This window comes from Pectinophora gossypiella, chromosome 7 (genome assembly GCF_024362695.1).
Source record: "Pectinophora gossypiella chromosome 7, ilPecGoss1.1, whole genome shotgun sequence".
In the NCBI taxonomy this organism is placed as follows: domain Eukaryota; kingdom Metazoa; phylum Arthropoda; class Insecta; order Lepidoptera; family Gelechiidae; genus Pectinophora; species Pectinophora gossypiella.
The window spans coordinates 16706366-16725844 of NC_065410.1; the positions used below are offsets into that span (position 1 = coordinate 16706366).

The 19479-nt window shown below is 39.9% G+C and overlaps 1 protein-coding gene across 1 annotated transcript; it reads left to right on the forward strand.

Annotated features, from left to right (window-relative positions):
* Nucleotides 1–144: 144 nt before the first annotated feature.
* LOC126368465 (DNA translocase FtsK-like) lies at nucleotides 145–16698 on the forward strand. Its single transcript, XM_050012479.1, has 7 exons — nucleotides 145–173; nucleotides 5744–5868; nucleotides 6612–6735; nucleotides 12099–12230; nucleotides 13760–13954; nucleotides 14690–14856; nucleotides 16407–16698. The coding sequence occupies exons 1-7, from the start codon at nucleotides 153–155 to the stop codon at nucleotides 16606–16608; spliced, it is 966 nt and encodes a 321-aa protein (XP_049868436.1). The 5' UTR covers nucleotides 145–152; the 3' UTR covers nucleotides 16609–16698.
* The last annotated feature ends 2781 nt before the right edge of the window (nucleotides 16699–19479 follow it).

Here is a 19479-nt window from a genome sequence, read left to right on the forward strand (position 1 = left end):
AAACCTTAATTAACTCGAGAACTTAGAGATATGATGTTTCCTATCCTTCCCGACATAGGGACAGCACCCTCAAATATAATATTCAGTGAAAGGCCGCCCCGACAGTTGTATATAAACGCCGTGCGCACGCGCCGCGCCTCCGACTCCAAGACATGGCGCCGCTACTCAGATTGGTACGTTACTTTGTTCCAAATTTAAACATTTAAAAATAAATCAGGTCGCTCAAATAACAGCCAGCAAGGGTCTTTTTAAGGCAAGCATTCATCAGTAAAATTCAATTATGAATAAGATCTTTTTCCTGTTTTGATTTTTTTACTGGTTGGCTGAATATAGTTATTAATATAAACATTTTATTGATGCTTTTTTATTATTATTTTAATAGTCATTACAAAATTATGTCATAAAAATTATGATAAACATAAAACCTATTTATATTTTGCAATCTTAACGAATATATTTTTTTAATGTTTTGTGTTTAAAATGTTCAAGGTGTTTCGTTTTACAGTAAAGTGTATTAGTGTCAAGTGTACAGTGCGTTAAGTAGAACTTATTCTTGACGTGAAAGTGGATTGCGTGTGATAAGGTTGTGATAAGTGACGTCACGGCAACTGGTTTCTTTGTTAACCGACGACGGATAATTGTGGAGTGTTGTAGCAATGTGACTGTGAAGTCGCAATGCTATGGAGCTGGTAATTACAGCTCTTTGGAGGAGTTCAGGAAATAAGGATATGCAGTGTTGAATTGGAAACTATGTCATATAATAAAGAAGAACGGAAATTCTCCGCTTCCCACCAGCGGCTGAAATAGATTTACCTCACCCCCTCGGTCTTACTTTAGTCTACAATCGTATGGCGTCAGACGTCACACACGCAGATGCGCGTGTACGATAACGTCAATGTATAGTGTCTGTGTAAAACGAGGTGTTTTGTATGAAGTGTCTAGGGTGTGACTATGTCAAAACAAAGATGGTTCAAGAGCAGGTGATATGCGTCTGTGAAGTATACTTCAAAGTATATAAAGGCATAAACGACTTAAACATAAATAGCCTATATGTATATAGGTACGTCCCACAGCTGGACACAGGCTTCCCCTCAGTCAACCGGAGGGGGTATGGGGCATACTCCATCATGCTGCTCCAGTGCGGGTTTGAGCTAGTAGAGACAGAAACTAGTCTGCAATGTCTTAGCCAAACAAAGGACAGTCTCACAAAGTGATTTTCGATAATGTCTTAATTGAGAATCGAACCCGGTCCTACAGATCGTGAGCCCTATGAAACCTCTATTTCTTTCAATTCGTTTAAATTCGGGGCAAAAATTGACACCAGTGCCGTGTTTATCAAACTTACAAGTCTAGACGTTTACAAGCTACAAGCTACTTACAAGTTCGTGTAAGTTACGTTTATCAAAAAAAGACAGGGATTGTAAAATATACTTGTGAAATAAATTGACACTTGTAACATTGTAATTTACACTTGTAACATTGTAGTTTTGACGAACACTTTCTTTGATACACACTTAGAATTTTTTTTGTAATACAGGGCTTGTAAATTTTGATAAAACAGGATACAGAAATGATTACCTGGATTGAAACAAGGTTGTCTATTGCGAGGTTTTGTTAACAAATTCACATTAAAAATGCGCTCTCGTTTTTGACTTAATGTACCTATTTATTTGGAAACTGAATTACAAGTTACAACATAACTGATTCCATTATCGGAAATTGCAGTACAATTCTGTAGAGGCACATAAAGAACTGTTAACAAACTGCAGTAGAAGTTAGAGATATAATATTATCAGAGTTGCATTATTGTGATTATAGAGCAAAAGGGCGTGCGCGCGCAGTGGCAAGTGCGGGTGGCTAGGGCTGCCAATTCAAAATCATTTATTTCGGATCTAAAATATACTTTATTGCACAGAACTAAATTTCAACAATAAGGCATAACACACGAATACAGTACAATACGCACACAACTACACATATACATAATGAATTAATACGATTACTTACATGCTAGTGTTAGTACTTATTAATATACCTAATGTAATAACACAAAATTAATTATATACGGTGTGGAGCTGCACTGACCACCGCAGAAGTGGGGTGTACCATTCTTACTCTGTATTATTTTTATTGCAAATAAATAAATAATGAATTATGGCTCCTACTGCTCTAATAATATAACCCTGACGACATAATTACTCTAGCCATAGAGGCGGCCAATCTGCTAGCGACACCAACACTTCAGGCCCCCGATATCAGCCCCGCCGGCGTAGTCGACGATTTCCCTCATTGACCGCTTATCGCTACCGGCCCACTAGAGTCGATTCATTCTTTCAAATGTAATCTTCTTAGACGCCCTCAATTGGCCACGGGCGAGGTTAGCGCCCAACTGGGCACCTTCAGACCTGTTATAAAATTTAATTAGGTGAAAGCCCTCAGCACTCCTCATTTGTCCGTCTAAGTAGTTAATCCCATTTGCGGCAAACTTACAATAAGTAACGTCAAAAAAAGACACATTTTCGGTCAAGTACAAGTGATGACGTTGATGATCTGCAAGAATATTTAAAAAATCCATTAAGTTAGGTCCGGTTATACGTCAGGCAGCTCTAGGTAGTTGTAGTGAACGGCGCAGGCGTCGGCACCGCGCGGACAGTCGGCCTCTAAATATTTCCACTCTCACGCAGGAAACAGTCTCACTTCTTTGTGCACATTCTCTCATATAATATTGTCATTGATTTATAGCCGTAAGACCGAATGTCGTTTTAAAATCTTTCTTACTTTTGTGTCTGAAAATCCCGGTCTTACGAGATTAAATGTCATAATAATATACTTAATTATATCTTTAGTAAGTATTACGTTATTCTCTTCGACTCCTCAACAGTGGCTAAATCACTATCTCTATTTCTTATTGAATATATTTTCAAGTATTCGTCTACTATTCTTGTGAAAGGTGTGAGGTGGATGACCGACCTTACCAGCCTTAGGGTAGAAGCTACCCAAGTTGCAAATAAAAATGTCAATCAACAGTGAAAGTGATAAAAATATATGAGACTGACATGTCACCTTTAAGCTAAGATACTGGTGACTAGGTTACTCAAGGGGATTTTCGAATATTATTAATAAAATAAAAAGACGCTATGATACCCGGGTAAGCTAATACACTTTAATGATGTATTACCTTCTCTTCTAGCCTAGACTCTCATTCGACTGTTGGAAAAAGGCATCCTCTCAAGAATATTCATCATTAATTTAAGAGCCACGCTCTTGTCGGTGTAGCAGATGTCAGTGGTTTCCCTCTTGCCTTCCGCCGCGCAGTACTCTGTCTGACGCGAGTGGGATGGCGCCCAGAGTAGTCTCTTTCAAAGCCGTACTAGGACTCCTGTCCTCCGCCTCTGAATAGTACTGACAGTTTCTGCTGCCGTCTGTCAGGTTCCAGTTTACATCCAAAAATATTAAGTAATTGTAATATTTTTAGACTTTCGGTACACGTTCTTGTCATCTCGACTCAGTGGAGTGACGAGCAATAAAGCTCATAGACAATGACTCGTTAGTGAAGAGTCGACTCCAAAGTCTAGATCACAGATGAAGGGTAGCTTGTCTGTCGGTTTTTTATAGGATACACTTCGGTGAATGTGTTCGGATCACGAACAAAATGTAAAAATGTCTATGGTTTTGGTTACTTACTATAAAAAAGGTATTGTCATAGACAAAGGTAGAGACTTCCTTCTTAACATCAAAAATGGATGCATAATTAATATTTTCTTTTGTTAAAAAGTTAATTCAAACAATACAAAAAACAGTGATTTAATAAAACATTAATAATAATAATAGTGCAAAATGTGTAAATATGTGAGAAAACAATAAAACCTTTAAAATATTACTTTATGTGGTCGTTTAATTACCAGCACACAACTCAACAATTAGAACTAGAACGCCACAGAATTTACGCAGGAACTTCACGATTTAATTGCACCCACTCAATTCTATCTACGGACAACTAGACGTCGGCAGGCATTCATCCTTATGTTGTGGATATACCACCAATCCGCACTAGACGTTTTGCCTCTTTTTGATGCGAACAGCAAAAGACTGGAACTGTCTGCCGTCGTCTGTTCCAACTCGTTATAATCTGGGAGTCTTCAAGGCTAGAGTCTTCTTATCGTGTGGATTGTGAGGTGGAATACCAACCCCATCAACCCTGGTGTCTGGGTTATTATTGAGCCGCCAAAGGCCCCTGACATGGCTACTGTAACGACTACGTACTTACATAAGTAAATAGTGACCGGGACCAACGGCTTAACGTGCCTTCCGAAGCACGGATCATCTTACTTTCGGACAATCAGGTGATCAGCCTGTAATGTCCTAACCAAACTAGGGATCACAAAGTGATTTTTGTGATATTTCCCCACCGGGATTCGAACCCGGGGCCTCCGGATCGTGAGTCCAACGCTCAACCACTGGACCACAGAGGCCGTTAAGGCTAAAGTGAATAGGCATTTGTTAGGTAATCGTGATCAACCCTAGACCGTATCGTCACTTACCATCAGGAGAGATTGCGAGTCTATTTTATTTAAAAAAAAGTAACTAACGACAAAGAGTAACAATTGGTTACCATTCATACAAATAACAAGGAACTATAAGCTTGTAAATTGTATGGTTGCCAGTGTTACTACATGTCATTTGCGATCGCAACATAATGTGCAAGAAGTCAAACAACACGACTCGAACCTATATAGCCAGCTACCCGTAAAATCACCATAAGGATGCGAAAGATAAGCTTCAGCGAGTTTTAAATGGCACCCAACATAGCGTAGCATCACGCCTGTATCCCCAAAGAGGTAGGCAGATGTGAGGGGAGTTTAAAATACTGTATTTTAAAAATAAAAATATTGGTATGTTTTATTACAATATGACAGAAATATACCTAAATAAATTCACGCCTACCCACCGGGGTAAGCAGAGACTATGGAAAAGAGACACAAACTATGGCTATGATAAAATTGATAATTTCTATTTAGGTACTACGACTTGCTATTTATACTTTTTGTGTTAGTACTTAGACACCTGAACCACTATCTAGAAGTCCAAGTTTCATTCCTGATCGGGTAAATATTATCTTTTCCAACTTTCGAAGAAACGATTTCGGTTGCCAACAAAAATAAACATTATTAAGTGTTTTTTATACATAAGTTGTTTACTTTTTTTTAGACTTAATTTATTTATTCAAACAACTTTGAACTTTGTTGTTTACTTATATATATTTTAGCCGATTATTAAATTAGTTTCTAAACTCTTTCACCATTCATTTGGATCACCTTACCCTAAGTAGTTCAAACAACAAAACGCATTCTTAAGTTTACGCAACGAAACGCGATGTCAAGGGCATATGACCATATTTCACTATTTGGCAACCTGCTACATTTTTTTTATAAAAACATTATAGTCGCGGTCAATTTCAATAAACTCTACGGTATTTAGAGTTAGCGAATTTAGCTCAATGCTACTTGAAATAGTTAGGTAAGTACTTAATGATTTAAACGTTCTTAATTGGCAACTTGCTAGGCTAATTACTTGAAAACTTATTGCAACTTTGTTTATAGATAAAAGATGTACGAAACTAGAAATTAAAATTATTTACTACTTACTTTTATGCATGTTTGGATCATAAATAATTGGGTAATTTCCTAGGTCAAAGGTAAATTATGAAATTCTTATAAAATCTTATGATGTTGTTTATTTGCAGACGATACTGGCAGTGTGTTGCGCGTGCGCGTGCGCGCAGTACGCGGATGAGCGCGCGCCGCGGTACATCCCCTCCGAGAACAAAGTTACCTCCACTCCCGTGCCCATTCTGAAGCAAATCAACAGGTAGGTACATAACATACATATATGGTCGCCTTATACTGTAAAAGCATGTCTTTTTTACCGACTTCACAAAAGGAGGAGGTTCTCAAGTCGACCGTATATTTTTCTTTAAAACAATACATTCGGATTTGATTTTATAAACCTCGCAATAGACACGCTACTTTCAATCCAGGAGTAAATTTGTATTAAAAAAAATTACCCCTAATGAAATTAATTGAAAGAAATCGAGGCTTTGTTGTCAAAAATCACACCGAAATGTTACGTTATTTTCACTTTTAAGGCGACAATGCAATTTCACTCGCAGGTTCGAATCCAGCACAGGCCTAAACCAATGATTGTCGAATTTGTTTTCGAATTCAAGTTTGGATCGTAAATGTTAATCATGTGCTTAGCGGTGAAGGAAAACCTCGTGGTGACCTAACCTGTATTTGGCTAGATTTCCCTTCGCGGGTTGGACAGGCAGTCGCTTCTGTAAAAAACGGATCTGTCAAATCTTCAGGTTAGGTAAGCGGACCCTGCGAAAAACGGGATAACCCTAGGGAGATGATGGTGATGATATCATACGTCCGTTAATCACCAATCATACTAACCAATGTGGTTTCATGCGTCGTGTGTGGAGTCGATTTTTTTCTCCACCAGTGTATTTGACGTGACTGACGATTTGTTCTTTCTTTACTTTTCTAGGCCTGATGGCCTTTATGTCTTCTCGCAAATAAATTGATTTGATTTGATTTTTATCATTGCAGGCACAACGAGGACGGGTCGTACACGTACGGGTATGAGGCGGCGGATGGCTCGTTCAAGATTGAGACGAAAGCTGCGACGGGGGAGGTGAAGGGGAAATACGGGTACAAGGATGACACAGGCAAGGTACGACACGTATAAGAAGTAGGGAATGCAACCCCGACTCGAGATCGCAAATTCGAGATCCCGCCTTATTCAAAATACCAATACCGCGAGATCCCGAACTTTTCGGGATCCCGTCTAGTTCATAAAAAAAAAATAAAGTTAGGATGACTGAAAAAAAAAGAAAACAAAACAAAAGATGAACACTGCTTGTTTGTGATAGTGAGGATAATTAAAAAATATATTTTTTGAAAGAAAACAAAAACCTTCAATACAAAAACCTTTAATATAATTAAATAATTAAGTTTTCTTTAAAAATCAGCATAATCAAAACAAAAAATTAAAAATTATTTATTTGCTCATAAAACACTCACTTTTATTTAAAAAGTATAACTCAAGGAGATTCGCCCAATCCCGTCAATCTCGAATGGGATCTCGTCATCGGGATTGATCCCGAAAAATTAAACGAGATTTCGCGAGATCGGGCAATCAGTCTCTCTTGGTCTATTACTTTGCGAGTAACTGATTGGACATTTGAAGCTTATAGTACCATAGCTTATTTAGTCTGTGAGTGATCTCACTGCTGGGTATAAAACTTACCTTTCTCCTTCGATTTTTCATACTTGACTTAGATCAACCGCGCCGGTTAAATAATATTTTCTTATTCATTCCGTTCTCTTAGCACAAACAAATCAAACGATTTTTCAATAAGTGTAGATATACAGAATACACAAAATATGCTCATCTAAACGACGGAATCACAAGTTTTGAATTTTTGTTTTCTTAATTAATATATTATGTATTGTATTATGTATTGTAATTTAAAGTATTGTGTAATGAATTCAAATTCAAATTCAAATTCAAAAATATCTTTATTCAGTAGGTAACATAGTTACACTTTGAATCGTCAATTTTACATAACGAACGTCTCATCCGCCTAAAACTACTGCAGCTTCTCACAACCTGTATAGCCGGGGAAAAGAAGCTGCAAGAAAAACCTCGGCACAGGGCCCTAGACGTTCTTTAAAAAAATAAAAATAAACATAAAACATAAAATATTGGTATACAATTGAGTAATTTAGCTGCCTAATATCAGTTCTCAGACAGTTAATCCCATGCATTCATATCTTCTAAATAATCACTAACTTTATAATAACCTTTTTTGTAAAGTTTTTGTTTAACTACTGTCTTAAAACAGTTGAAAGGCAAATTCTGAATGTCAATGGGAATCTTATTGTAAAAACGTATACATTGCCCCTTAAAAGATTTAGTAATCTTATGTAATCGACTGACTTGTAAAGCAAGTTTATTTTTGTTCCTGGTATTAACAATGTGCCGATCGCTATTTTTTGCAAATAATCCTATATGTTTTTTTACATATATTAAGTTTTCAAAGATATATTGTGATGCCAAAGTTAAAATATTAATTTCTTTAAATTTATTTCTAAGTGACATCTTGGGTCCCAATTTGTAAATCGCCCGAATGGCTCGCTTTTGCAGAACAAAAATGCTGTTCATATCTGCAGCATGACCCCACAGCAAGATGCCGTACGACATTAGACTGTGGAAGTAGGCAAAATAAACTAATCGCGCGGTTTCTACATCGGTTATTAAACGAATTTTTTTGACCGCGAATGCTGCTGAGCTGAGCCTTCTGGACAACTTATCAATATGAGGACTCCATTGCAACTTAGCGTCCAAAGTAATTCCCAAAAATACAGCAGTATCCGTGAGGTCCAATTCCTTATTTTTTACAATAATAGAATCGAGGGGCCTACTAACATTCGATAACGTAAAATAAACATATTTTGTTTTATTTTCATTAAGTAGCAGGTTGTTTACAGTAAACCAATCCACTACCTCTGAAATGGCGTTGTTTACATCGTCAAAGGAATCTTGTCGTCTCTTTACTTTAAAAAGTAAGGAGGTATCATCTGCAAACAGCACCACCTCATGTTTTACAAGACTAGGTAGGTCGTTTATGTAAACTAGGAATAGAAATGGACCTAGAATTGAGCCCTGCGGGACGCCTATAGTGACGTTAGATCCACACGATCTGGAGCCATGCACATCAACCCTCTGAACGCGGCCACTAAGGTATGACTCCAAAAGAGCGATGGCATTATCAGTTATTCCATAGTGACGAAGTTTCGCGATCAAGATATCATGACAAACGCAATCGAAGGCTTTGGAAAGGTCGCAAAAGACACCAATAGCATCTTTGGACTCCTCCCAAGCCTGAAAAACATGATTTATTAACTCAACACCAGCATCGGTTGTTGAGCGACCCTTTGTGAAACCAAATTGTTTATTAGACATTAAATTGTTTAAATTGAAATGTTGAAGTAATTGCAGTAATAAAATTTTTTCAAATATTTTACTAAGCGTGGGTAGTATAGATATTGGTCTAAAATTAGTAGGGTCAGAAGTACTACCAGCTTTAAACAATGGAATGACTTTACTGTGCTTCATTAAATCTGGAAACACACCATTGTCTACACATTTATTAAATATACATGATAGATAGGGAGCTATGCAATCAATCACGGAGTTAATGACTTTAACAGAGAGATCATGAAGATCTGCAGTCTTTTTGATTTCTAAAGATTTAAAAGCTCTTAAGACGTCCCTAGGACTCACGTGTGTAAATGTTAGTTTATCTACTTTGGACGTATCTATGTGCTCCCTTACAAGTGATTGAGCGAGTGCAGGAGATGACTTCAAGTCCTTGGTAGTCAAAAATGGAATGTCAGTAAAGAATTTTTCAAAAGCTTCAGCAACTTGCTTATCATTTGTGAGTAGTTTACCGTCAATTTGTAATTGATACTCGAGATCGCGTGCTTTGACTTTCCCAGTTTCGCTATTAATAACTTTCCAAGTCATTTTAATAATATCTGAGCTACCTTTAATTTTACTGCTAACAAACATTGCCTTCGCGGTAACGCAAACACGTTTGAAAACTTTTGAATACTGTTTTACATAGTCGTGAAAAGCTACGCTATGATTGTATGTTCTTTCTTCGTAAAGTTCATACAACCTGTTTCTACTCTTATAAATTCCTACCGTCGCCCAGTCACTAAAAATTGGTGTGTCTGCTTTCTTAATTGTTTTTGCCTTAAATACTTTATTAAATTCCGATTTTGTTAGATTAAATAGGGAGTTATATAACAAATTTGGGTCATCACAGTAAGGAAGTTCTGGTAATTTGTTTGACATATTATCTTTGAATTGTTCTAAACGACTACTTGATATGGGATTGCATGTAACATCCTTTTTCAGTGAGCGGTCAACAAATAAGTTGAAAGATATTTGTTGACCACAGTGATCTGACTTTAATTTATTAATTATTAATTTATCACAAGGTTCTAAGTTACTAAAAATATTATCGATACATTTCGCGGACTGTGACGTGATTCGGGTTGGTTCTGAAAAAAGATTTACAAGATTATAACACAGAAATAAAGATTTGAATGTAGTACTTAATGAGCAATTTTCCAGAATATCAATATTAAAATCACGAAGATGAGAAGAATGAGAAGATGAGCAAAGTCGTAACGCGTCACTGCTACGCTTCGGCGTAGCAATTACGTAGTCATGTGTGTTCTGCTACGCTAATCGATTGAGTGATAATTGACCGTAGTAGACATAGAGTTACTGTTGCTAAGGACCTATCACACTAGGACACCATGCGTCACCAACAAATGTATGCAATTGTATAAAGACTACCTGGGGGTTAAAGAGACCACATCTAAGCAATTCAGCTAAAAAAATAATATTGCAATGTGACGACCCCATCGCCCCCTGGTGAATTCATCAGCGAAACTGGTGAATTCAACAGTGCAGTCAGTCTCCGCAGGCCAGCTTGTGGCGAGCTGTTGGTGAGTGACGACACCACGGAGCTGAGATCCCCCGAAAGTCGGTCAGGCCCTCCGTCTCCGGCTTGCCTTCACTGGCCGGCCGGAGTGGACCCCAGCGGGGGCCGCAGGACTCTCACCTCTGGCTTGCCTTCATTGGCCGGCCAGAGTGGGGCGTTAGAGCTATACGCTCGCAGGGTGGAAGTGAAAGATGCATAAGTCGCGAGTTGGTGAGGCGGGTAAACCGCCTCGCAGAAAGCGGTGTACACCTCTCGACACCCTGAGCTGCTCACAACCATGTTGCTGCCTTGCCGTCCAGTCGCGTCGGCTAGATAGGTGGCCCATCCAGTGAGTGGCGAGTCACCGCCTGCTCATTTATCCATGTTTACCAACATTGGTCGAGCAGGCGCCATAGTCCCCCATAGCTCCAGTATCCCGGTCCACTAACCCCCAACCCAATAGCCCAGTTCCCTTTGTTCCCATAATTTGCAATAGTCCTACACGAACCGGGGATTGTCTTTGGGTGCACTCCCATAGTGCATACAGGGATAATCGCCGGTTGGTGTCACACCACATTTAGATTAAACTGTCTTAAGGGGCCTCTACGTGTTGGCTTCGGCCCCATGCACGCCTTCCAAAAGTCCGGGCCTCCATAGGCCCGAGATATGAAAAAGACATACAATAATATTATCTTCTTTCACCCTAAGGTTGCCTGGCAGAAATTGCTGTTTAGCAATAAGGCCGCCTGTTGTGCTTATGTTTTTATTCGTATGTTTATGTCCTTTGTATATGTCGTTGTGCAATAAAGTATTATTTATTGATTGCAATTTGACATTCGCACGTAATATTGAGCTGCATATCAGTACGAATATTGCGTAGCATAGTAATTGCCTACATATTTGTACGTTAGAATAAAGCAGCGTCACAAAGCGATAAGTAATCGGTAACTCGTAACCTTAACTTCCGGCCAAGTAGTTAATGCCATTTGCAAAAAAAAAAAATACGCGCGGATGAAGGATAATAGAATTGCGAAAGCGGTATATAAAGCGAAAGTTGATGGTAGGGCTGGCAGAGGAAGACCTAGAAGGACTTACATTGACCAAATTGGAGATGTCCTTAGAAAAGATTAGTACGATCTAGTCTGAACCGGCGTGCGTGTATGAAGCGATAAATGTGGAGGAAGCAAGAGAATTGTGTCAGGATCGAAGCAAATGGAATTGGATGGTCTCTGCTTACCCCGGTGGGAAATAGGCGTGAGTTTATGTATGTATGTATGTTGAAAGCGATAACGATAAAAATATCAATCGCTGCACACAACTGTCTTCTTCTAGCGTGTGGGATAATAACCCAGAGTTGTTGAGGATGGTCATCAACCTCACAACCCTGGGTTATTATTGAGCCGCCAAAAGCCCCTGACGTGGGTCTTTTAACATACTTACACCAGTAAGTAGTAAGTTGTAAAGTATGTATGTAAATATGTAATGATGAACTATTTAAGTACCTTATTTATTTTAGTTTAATACAACATTCCAGGTGCGAGTGATCGAGTACGGAGCTAACAAGTACGGCTTCCAGCCCGCTGGTGAGGGCATCACGGTCGCTCCTCCTACTCTAGTGGATGAGACCACACGCGACCAGGAGGGAAGCCGCCCCGGAAAGGGACAGGTAAACACAAAACACTGCGAATCGGTTCATCATTTACAATAGAGTACCACTGAACAAAACACAATAGCACAAGATAAGATAAAGGTAAATGCTATTTTTTTCCTACAGGCGTTGATGTTAGTTATATTGCATTTTTATTTGTACAGGCGTTTTATGATTTACGTTATTTTTAAACGAAACACGGGTCACGTGGTTCCTGTGATTTGTGCCCATTTAATGGCAACAGGCTCGTTCATCTCGAGCTCCTCCGTGCTTCGGAAGGCACGTTAAGCCGTTGGTCCCGGCTACATTAGCAATCGTTAATTACCATCAACTGGGCCCGCGTGATGGTTTAAGGCCCGATCTCCCTATCCATCCATAGGGAAGGCTCGTGCCCCAGCATTGGGTCGTTAATGGGCTGATGATGATGAGGCTATCCCTATCACGTAGGACTTAAATATAGCTGGCGAGGAGTAGTGTATATTCTTTGCACCCCTTCCCGATACAAGAGTGATGCCGTGTTATGATTATGTTCTCCTAAAAGAGAGAACTTTTGTGTTTTATAACATAGCATAGCATAATATTTATAAGCTGACGACTATATCGCAATTCGAGTACTCAGAGGTACATCCATCGCAAGATGACCTAAGTACATACACCTTACCAAACTTTCTGATAGACCAACGTTATAGATGGTGACCGTTATAGACACAGGACTGGGGCCCTGTGTAGTATTTTTACAGCTAGTTACATAATATGTAATTTAATTTTTGACGTTCAAAAAGCGTAAATTGTAAGCCAATTTTAAAAATAATTATTTTTGAATTATAACGGTCGAGGCAACTGTGTTAGTGAAAACTAATAATTCATTGGTACATGTCCGGTATCGGGGTTCGAACCGGCGCTCCCCGTTTGACAAGCAAGCGACAAGACCACAGTGACTGTAATTGTGTTGTAAATTAAATTCGTCTTTTTTGGGGTTATGCATACGTTTTTACAATAACATACCAGACAATATTTTGAATTTGTCAGAAAATAGATTTAAAGATCATGTGAAGCTTACTGAATTGTAGCGTGGACAGCGACTCCCCGCACGGCGACTGCTTGACATCACATCTATCATTTACATGTACAGTTCAAAACACAATTTTAATCACGCTATATACAATATTTTTTTTCCACTGATATAATTGCATTTTTGATTCATTTTTGAGCTTATTATAAGATTAATGATTACCTAAATGATATAAATGTCTGGTATTAAATGTGTTCCTCTAGTTATAAATGGATCTGAAATAAAATAATTCATTTCATTAAATAACTTGTAATGTATACATTGATTTGAAATATGTGTTGCTGTTGCAGTTTCTTGTCAGTTCTTCTCCTCAGCCATAACTCCTTGCGAAATGACATATTCAAGAAGATTAAAGTTACCTTCAACAAGCTTATCTATGATAATTAAGTACGTTGATTACATGAGTCTGATTCCCAATTTTATTCACCTTATACCTGCTGTGGCGTCAAGAAATAACATTTTTTTTTTGTTTCAGGCCAACCGCAACCAGTACCGTGCGCAGCCAGCGCAACAAGCAGTAGACTACGACTACGAGGAGCCTGCGCCTGCGCCGCGCCCGCGCCCCGTACCTCGCCCTCAGCCGCAACCACAGCCACAATACCGCCCGGCGCCGCCGCAACCTCAACAACAGTACCGGCCCGCGCCGCAATCTGCGCCTACGCCGCCTAAGGTAACTAGTGTGTTCGGCTTACATACAATACATGATTATGAGGAATTGATTTTGTTGGGTTTTTATAATAACAAAAAAAAATGTTTCTTTATGAAAAATAACGCACATAAGCAAAGGACCGGAAAGGATGGTGTGAAAGAGAGGAGGCCTATACCCAGCAGTGGCTGGATACAGACTGAGTAGTAGATGAAAAATAAACATTTCACTTACTTACTTACAAAGAGCCTGCGCTAGCGACGCGCTCCAAAACAGTCACAGGTGCAATACCGCACCTGACCGCTTCATTACAGATTTTTGCTGTAATGGACTAAATGTAAACTAGGGTTACGTCATCACATACTTACATAGTTAATATCTTCTTCTGTCGTGTGGGTTGTAAGGTGGATTACCAACCCATCAACCCTATTGGGTTATTGAGCTGCCATAGTTAATATCGAGGTCTTATCATATCACTTTACAATGCTTTATTCCTCGGCAGTCATCACATGTCCCAATACAAACGAATGCTAATTTCCATGTTCATTTCCATGTTGGGAATCAAAACAAAATAAAGTACTTACTGTTAGATAGAAAATAATCGATCTACCTAATATCGACTAACACGTCACTATGCTCATTAACGTCACAACACTAGCTTAGGTACTTGGATAGATCTAATTCTTACCGCGCATTGAAACGATTGTAAAATGTTATCTTATTGAAATATAATCAATAATTTCATATTTTTTCCCCCAGCCCGCATTCTTCGCCGGCGCCGCGCCCGCGCCTCTGGATCAGGAGCAGTTCTTCAGCCCTGCGCCGGCGCAGCCCCGCCAGCAGCAGTACCGTCCCAAGCAGGACTTCCGCCCCGCCCCCGCCATACAATACTCGCAGAACTATAATAACCCTGCGCCGCAACAAAAGTACGTATATAATGAAACAGAACACTTTTTATATAGTACATAACAACAACATAACATAAGCTTACGACTGTATCCCGATTGGGGTAGTCAGAGGTACATCCAAAGTAAGATGAACTAAGTACCCACACCTCACTGAGCTGTCTGTTAGACCGACGTGATAGTTGGTGAGCCGTCTATGATGGTATAGTACATAACCTAAACAGACGACATACGTCCCACGACACTACTAAAGATGCATAATGTCTGGAATCCATGAAATCAGAAGGTTAACACGTTCACTGTATAGCTAAAAATTAGATAATAATATCAACACCTCATGCGTAATGTTATTTTTCGATAAACACATTGGAATTCATTTAAAATCAAAGTGCAAAAGTGCAGTCACTGAGCCCAGCGAATTATATGAACCATTAGTTGTCATAATTATTTATGTTCTTGTAGATGTTTTCGGTCTATTATAAAAACGACATGCAACCAGTTAATTTATTACTTTGCAAGAAACTGATTGGACTTTTGCACCTTATCGTACATAGACACACTATGGTAAGAAACAATGTGCCCCACATATGGGCCATGCACGTATGAGTTTCTATATACTATGATGGTGTACAATTTTTTTTATTTTTTATTATTCAATGTAATAATAAACATATTACAATCAAAAACGGTGTCTCATAAACCTATCGACAGGTTTTTCTGTACACCGCAACTCATCGTCTGTTTTTGCATTTTGTAGGTATATACAATAAAGATATACTAAATGGATGAGTACACACGGTAGTGAAGAAGTAGGTAGTTCGCTCGTTACCGCTACAATTACATGAGTTTCACATCACAGACCCTTTCGGGCACAACAAAATAGAAGTTTAAAATAGAGAAGGAAGCTTTTCAAATCTTCTCTTCTACCGTGTGGGTTGTAAGGTAGAGTACCAACCTTATCAACTTCAACCTCAACCCCATCAGCTTTTCAAATAGTAACATCATCATTAAGGTATCACTAGTGCTGTAGTAACATTTATTAATTGGAAGTTCTTTTATTTTTTTAATAAAGATTTTGTCACTTTTTTCTTCTCTCAATAAGTTAGACAGTTTATTATAAATTTTAATGGACATAAAATATGGGCTAGAAGAATGTAGGACCAGTTATATGTAAGTAAGAATATTTTTACATACATAAATAGCCTATATACGTCCCACTGCTGGGCACAGGCCTCCCCTCAATCAACCAGAGGGGGTATGGAGCATACGCCACCACGCTGCTCCACTGCGGGTTGGTGGAGGTGTTTTTACGGCTAATAGCCGGAACCAACGGCTTAACGTGCCCTCCGAAGCACGGAATCATCTTACTTTTTCGGACAATCAGGTGATTCAAGCCTAAAAAGTCCTTACCAAACAAAGGACAGTCTCACAAAGTGATTTCGACAATGCAATGTCCCCATCGGGAATCGAACCCGGACCTCCAGATTGTGAGTCTAACGCTCACGCTAAGAATATTTTTATTTGTTAAAAAATAACATGAATATTCAACAGTGTGTTCTTCTTCCCGGCAGCTTCGCCCCCGCGCCCGCCGAGCCCCGGTACTCCGCCCCGCAGTTCAACCAGCAACCATTCTCCCAGCCGCGCAACCAGCAACCGTTCTCCCAGCCGCGCAACCAGCAACCGTTCTCGATGCTCGACCAACTGCTGAAGGAATACGCCTTGCCGCAAGGAGGCGCCGCGCCGCTTCATGATATCACTTTTGGGTCCTACTAGGCTAGTGATAACTATATTGTTGTGTTAACAACAACCTTTGTAAATATGTAGCATATTTGTCTTTTTTATTTTTTTTATTATTAAATTGAATTGGTGAGTAAGTCTCGAACGCACGGTACTAAACGCTCTTGAAATATTTTCTTTATTTTGCGGCAAAATGCCGAAATTTGAGTTGGAAGCGGCATTCAGTGATGTCTTGAAGAAATTAGCAGCGCTGGACACTAAAGTGAAAACACAAAGTACACTTATAGAAGCTCAAAATAAGAAATTAGAGGAACAACTGCGGGTGATAGAATTGAATTCTTCTATTATTCAAGAACAAAAGCGGGTAATTGAGAATCTCACTATCACGGTGGACGCTCTCGTCAATGTAAGTGCGTCCGGGCGGGGGAAGAGGAAGGCTACACCGGCTGACTCAGGCGAGAAAGAGACCGAATTGCCTAAGGCCACTGAGACGGTGGGCAGCGGCACGGAGCGAGCGCGACGAGCGGAGGCTCGTGGTGGGAGAAAGGCGGTGGTCCAAGAGACTGAGCGAAAGCGGGTGGTCACGGACTTACTAGTGGAGGCAGATAAAATTGAGGAAAAGCTAGATGCTGAAAATGAATCCTGGAGTCAAGTCGTACGCAAGAAGAGAACCAACAAGGCAAGATCGGTAGTTATGAAGGGAGGCAGTACTCAATTGAACACTATACAAGCGGTAGAAAAAAAGAAGTATCTTCACGTGTGGTCCTTGCACCCTGAGACTTTGGAGGATGTAATAAAACAACATGTGTCGGGTACCATTGGCACGAAAGATGTCACGGTAGAAAGAGTAAACCCGAAGACTAAAAGGGATTATTCATCTTTCATTATCGGGGTTCCGGAATCACACTACGAAAAATTGGTTATCCCGGAATGCTGGCCGATAAACGCTAAGTTTGGGGAGTGGAAGTGGTTTCGTTCCTTTCGAAATGAAAGCAGAATCTAGTAGAGAGTCAGTGGAGATTCTATACCAAAATTTCAACGGGTTAAGAACTAAATTAAATAACTTTTATGTAAATGTCTTGACATCTTCAGCGGATTTAATTGCAGGAACGGAGACTGGGTTAAATGTTTCTTTCCACGATGGAGAATTAGCTCCCCAACAATATAGCTTGCTCCGTTGTGATCGAACGGATGGCAGGAAAAACGGAGGAGTATTTTTAATTGCAGCACCCGAGTACCAACTAGAACGAATCGCTCTGCCTTGTAACTTAAACGCGGCTGCGTTCGAACTGATTTGCGCGACAGTGCACCGTCAAAATAGATTATTATTTATGTGTGCAGTTGTTTACATTCCGCCCAGTAGCAATGATAGTGATTTCATGCAACTATTTCATGTTTTAGAGACAGTTTGTGTAAAATATGAAAGTGTTTTAGTTATTGGAGATTTTAATATGTATTCTGCCTCGGACGAAGTAGTGGCATATTTTGAGTATTTTGTAACTTTCTGTGAATTTCATCAACGAAACGGAATAGTGAATAGTAGTAAACATAGAATTTTAGATTACGTGTTAACAACATTTCCGGATGAGGATGTTCTTGTAAGGGAGGATCTAGACCCACTAGTACAGGAGGACTGGCACCACCCGGCGCTGATAGTGAGCGTAGTGTACCGGCGCGGGCGCGGGGGGCGGCAGGCGCCGGCACCATGCCCGCCGCCGCCACCACCACACGCCAGCCCTCAATGGAATTACAGTAAGGCTGACTTTTTCTCTTTATATTTAATGTTAGGGGAGGTAGATTGGACACAACTCTTTTTATTAAACGATCCACAAGAGGCGTTAAATTACTTTTATAGTGTAGTAAATAGTATTATAAGCGTTTGTGTGCCATACAAAAAACATAAATCGATCAATTCAAAGTACTCTTATCCAGAATGGTATTCGAAAGATATAATTAGTGATATTATTGAGAAAGCTAAGTGGCATAAAAGATATAAGAAAAGCGGTTCAAAAAGGGACTATGCTGAATTTTCATATTACAGATCATTGGTAAAGTTAAAATTAGAGGTTGCTTATAATGAGTACAAAATACGGATACAAAACCAATTTATTCAGGATCCTAAATATTTTTGGGCGTATATTGGTCGTAAGAGGAAAAACAGGTTTAGGTCGCGTATCACTAAGGACGGGCACCCGATCGTGGACGAGGAGTGTGCGGAGAAGTTCGCTGAGTACTTCCACTCGGTGTACAGCGGGACGCCTCCACGGCTGAGTGTGGCAGAGGCGGTTCGCGCGGCGGCGGGTGCAGGCCGCGATGGCGAGCCGCGCGTGCACGTAGGCCGCCTCACCCAGCGGCACGTGCGCGCCGCACTCGCGAGCCTCAAGCCTAAACGCTCAGTGGGTCCCGACGGAATTCCTCCATACGTAGTTAGGGACTGTAGGATGATATTTGATAAGCCGCTGCTTCATATATTCAATTTATGTTTGGAACAGTATTATTATCCGGAGCAGTGGAAACTGACACGAGTAATTCCTGTTTCTAAAGGTAGCTCCAGTACCGATCTTACGGCGTATAGACCTGTGGCAGTACTTTCCACATTTGCCAAGGTATTTGAGTCTATTTTGTATACCCAAATATACCAACAAATAAATGAACAATTATCAAATGCCCAACATGGTTTCAGACCAGGCCGCAGTACTGATTCGAATTTGATGTGCTTTATGAATACGGCGATGCCAGCTGTGGACGAGAAAATGGGGGGTCAAGTAGACGCGGCGTATTTCGACTTTCGTAAAGCTTTTGACACCGTTGACAATGATGTCCTTCTGAGGAAGCTCGCGGCGATTGGTTTTAATGCCGATCTGTTGTATTTTTTTGCTAGTTACTTACACGAGCGTAAGCAGTACG

Coding starts and splice junctions, on each gene's coding strand:
- LOC126368465 (XM_050012479.1), top strand. CDS start 153: ATGGCGCCGCTACTCAGATTG. Junction 6,736..12,098: donor ACAAGGATGACACAGGCAAG/GTACGACACGTA, acceptor ACAACATTCCAG/GTGCGAGTGATCGAGTACGG. Junction 12,231..13,759: donor GCCGCCCCGGAAAGGGACAG/GTAAACACAAAA, acceptor TTTTTGTTTCAG/GCCAACCGCAACCAGTACCG.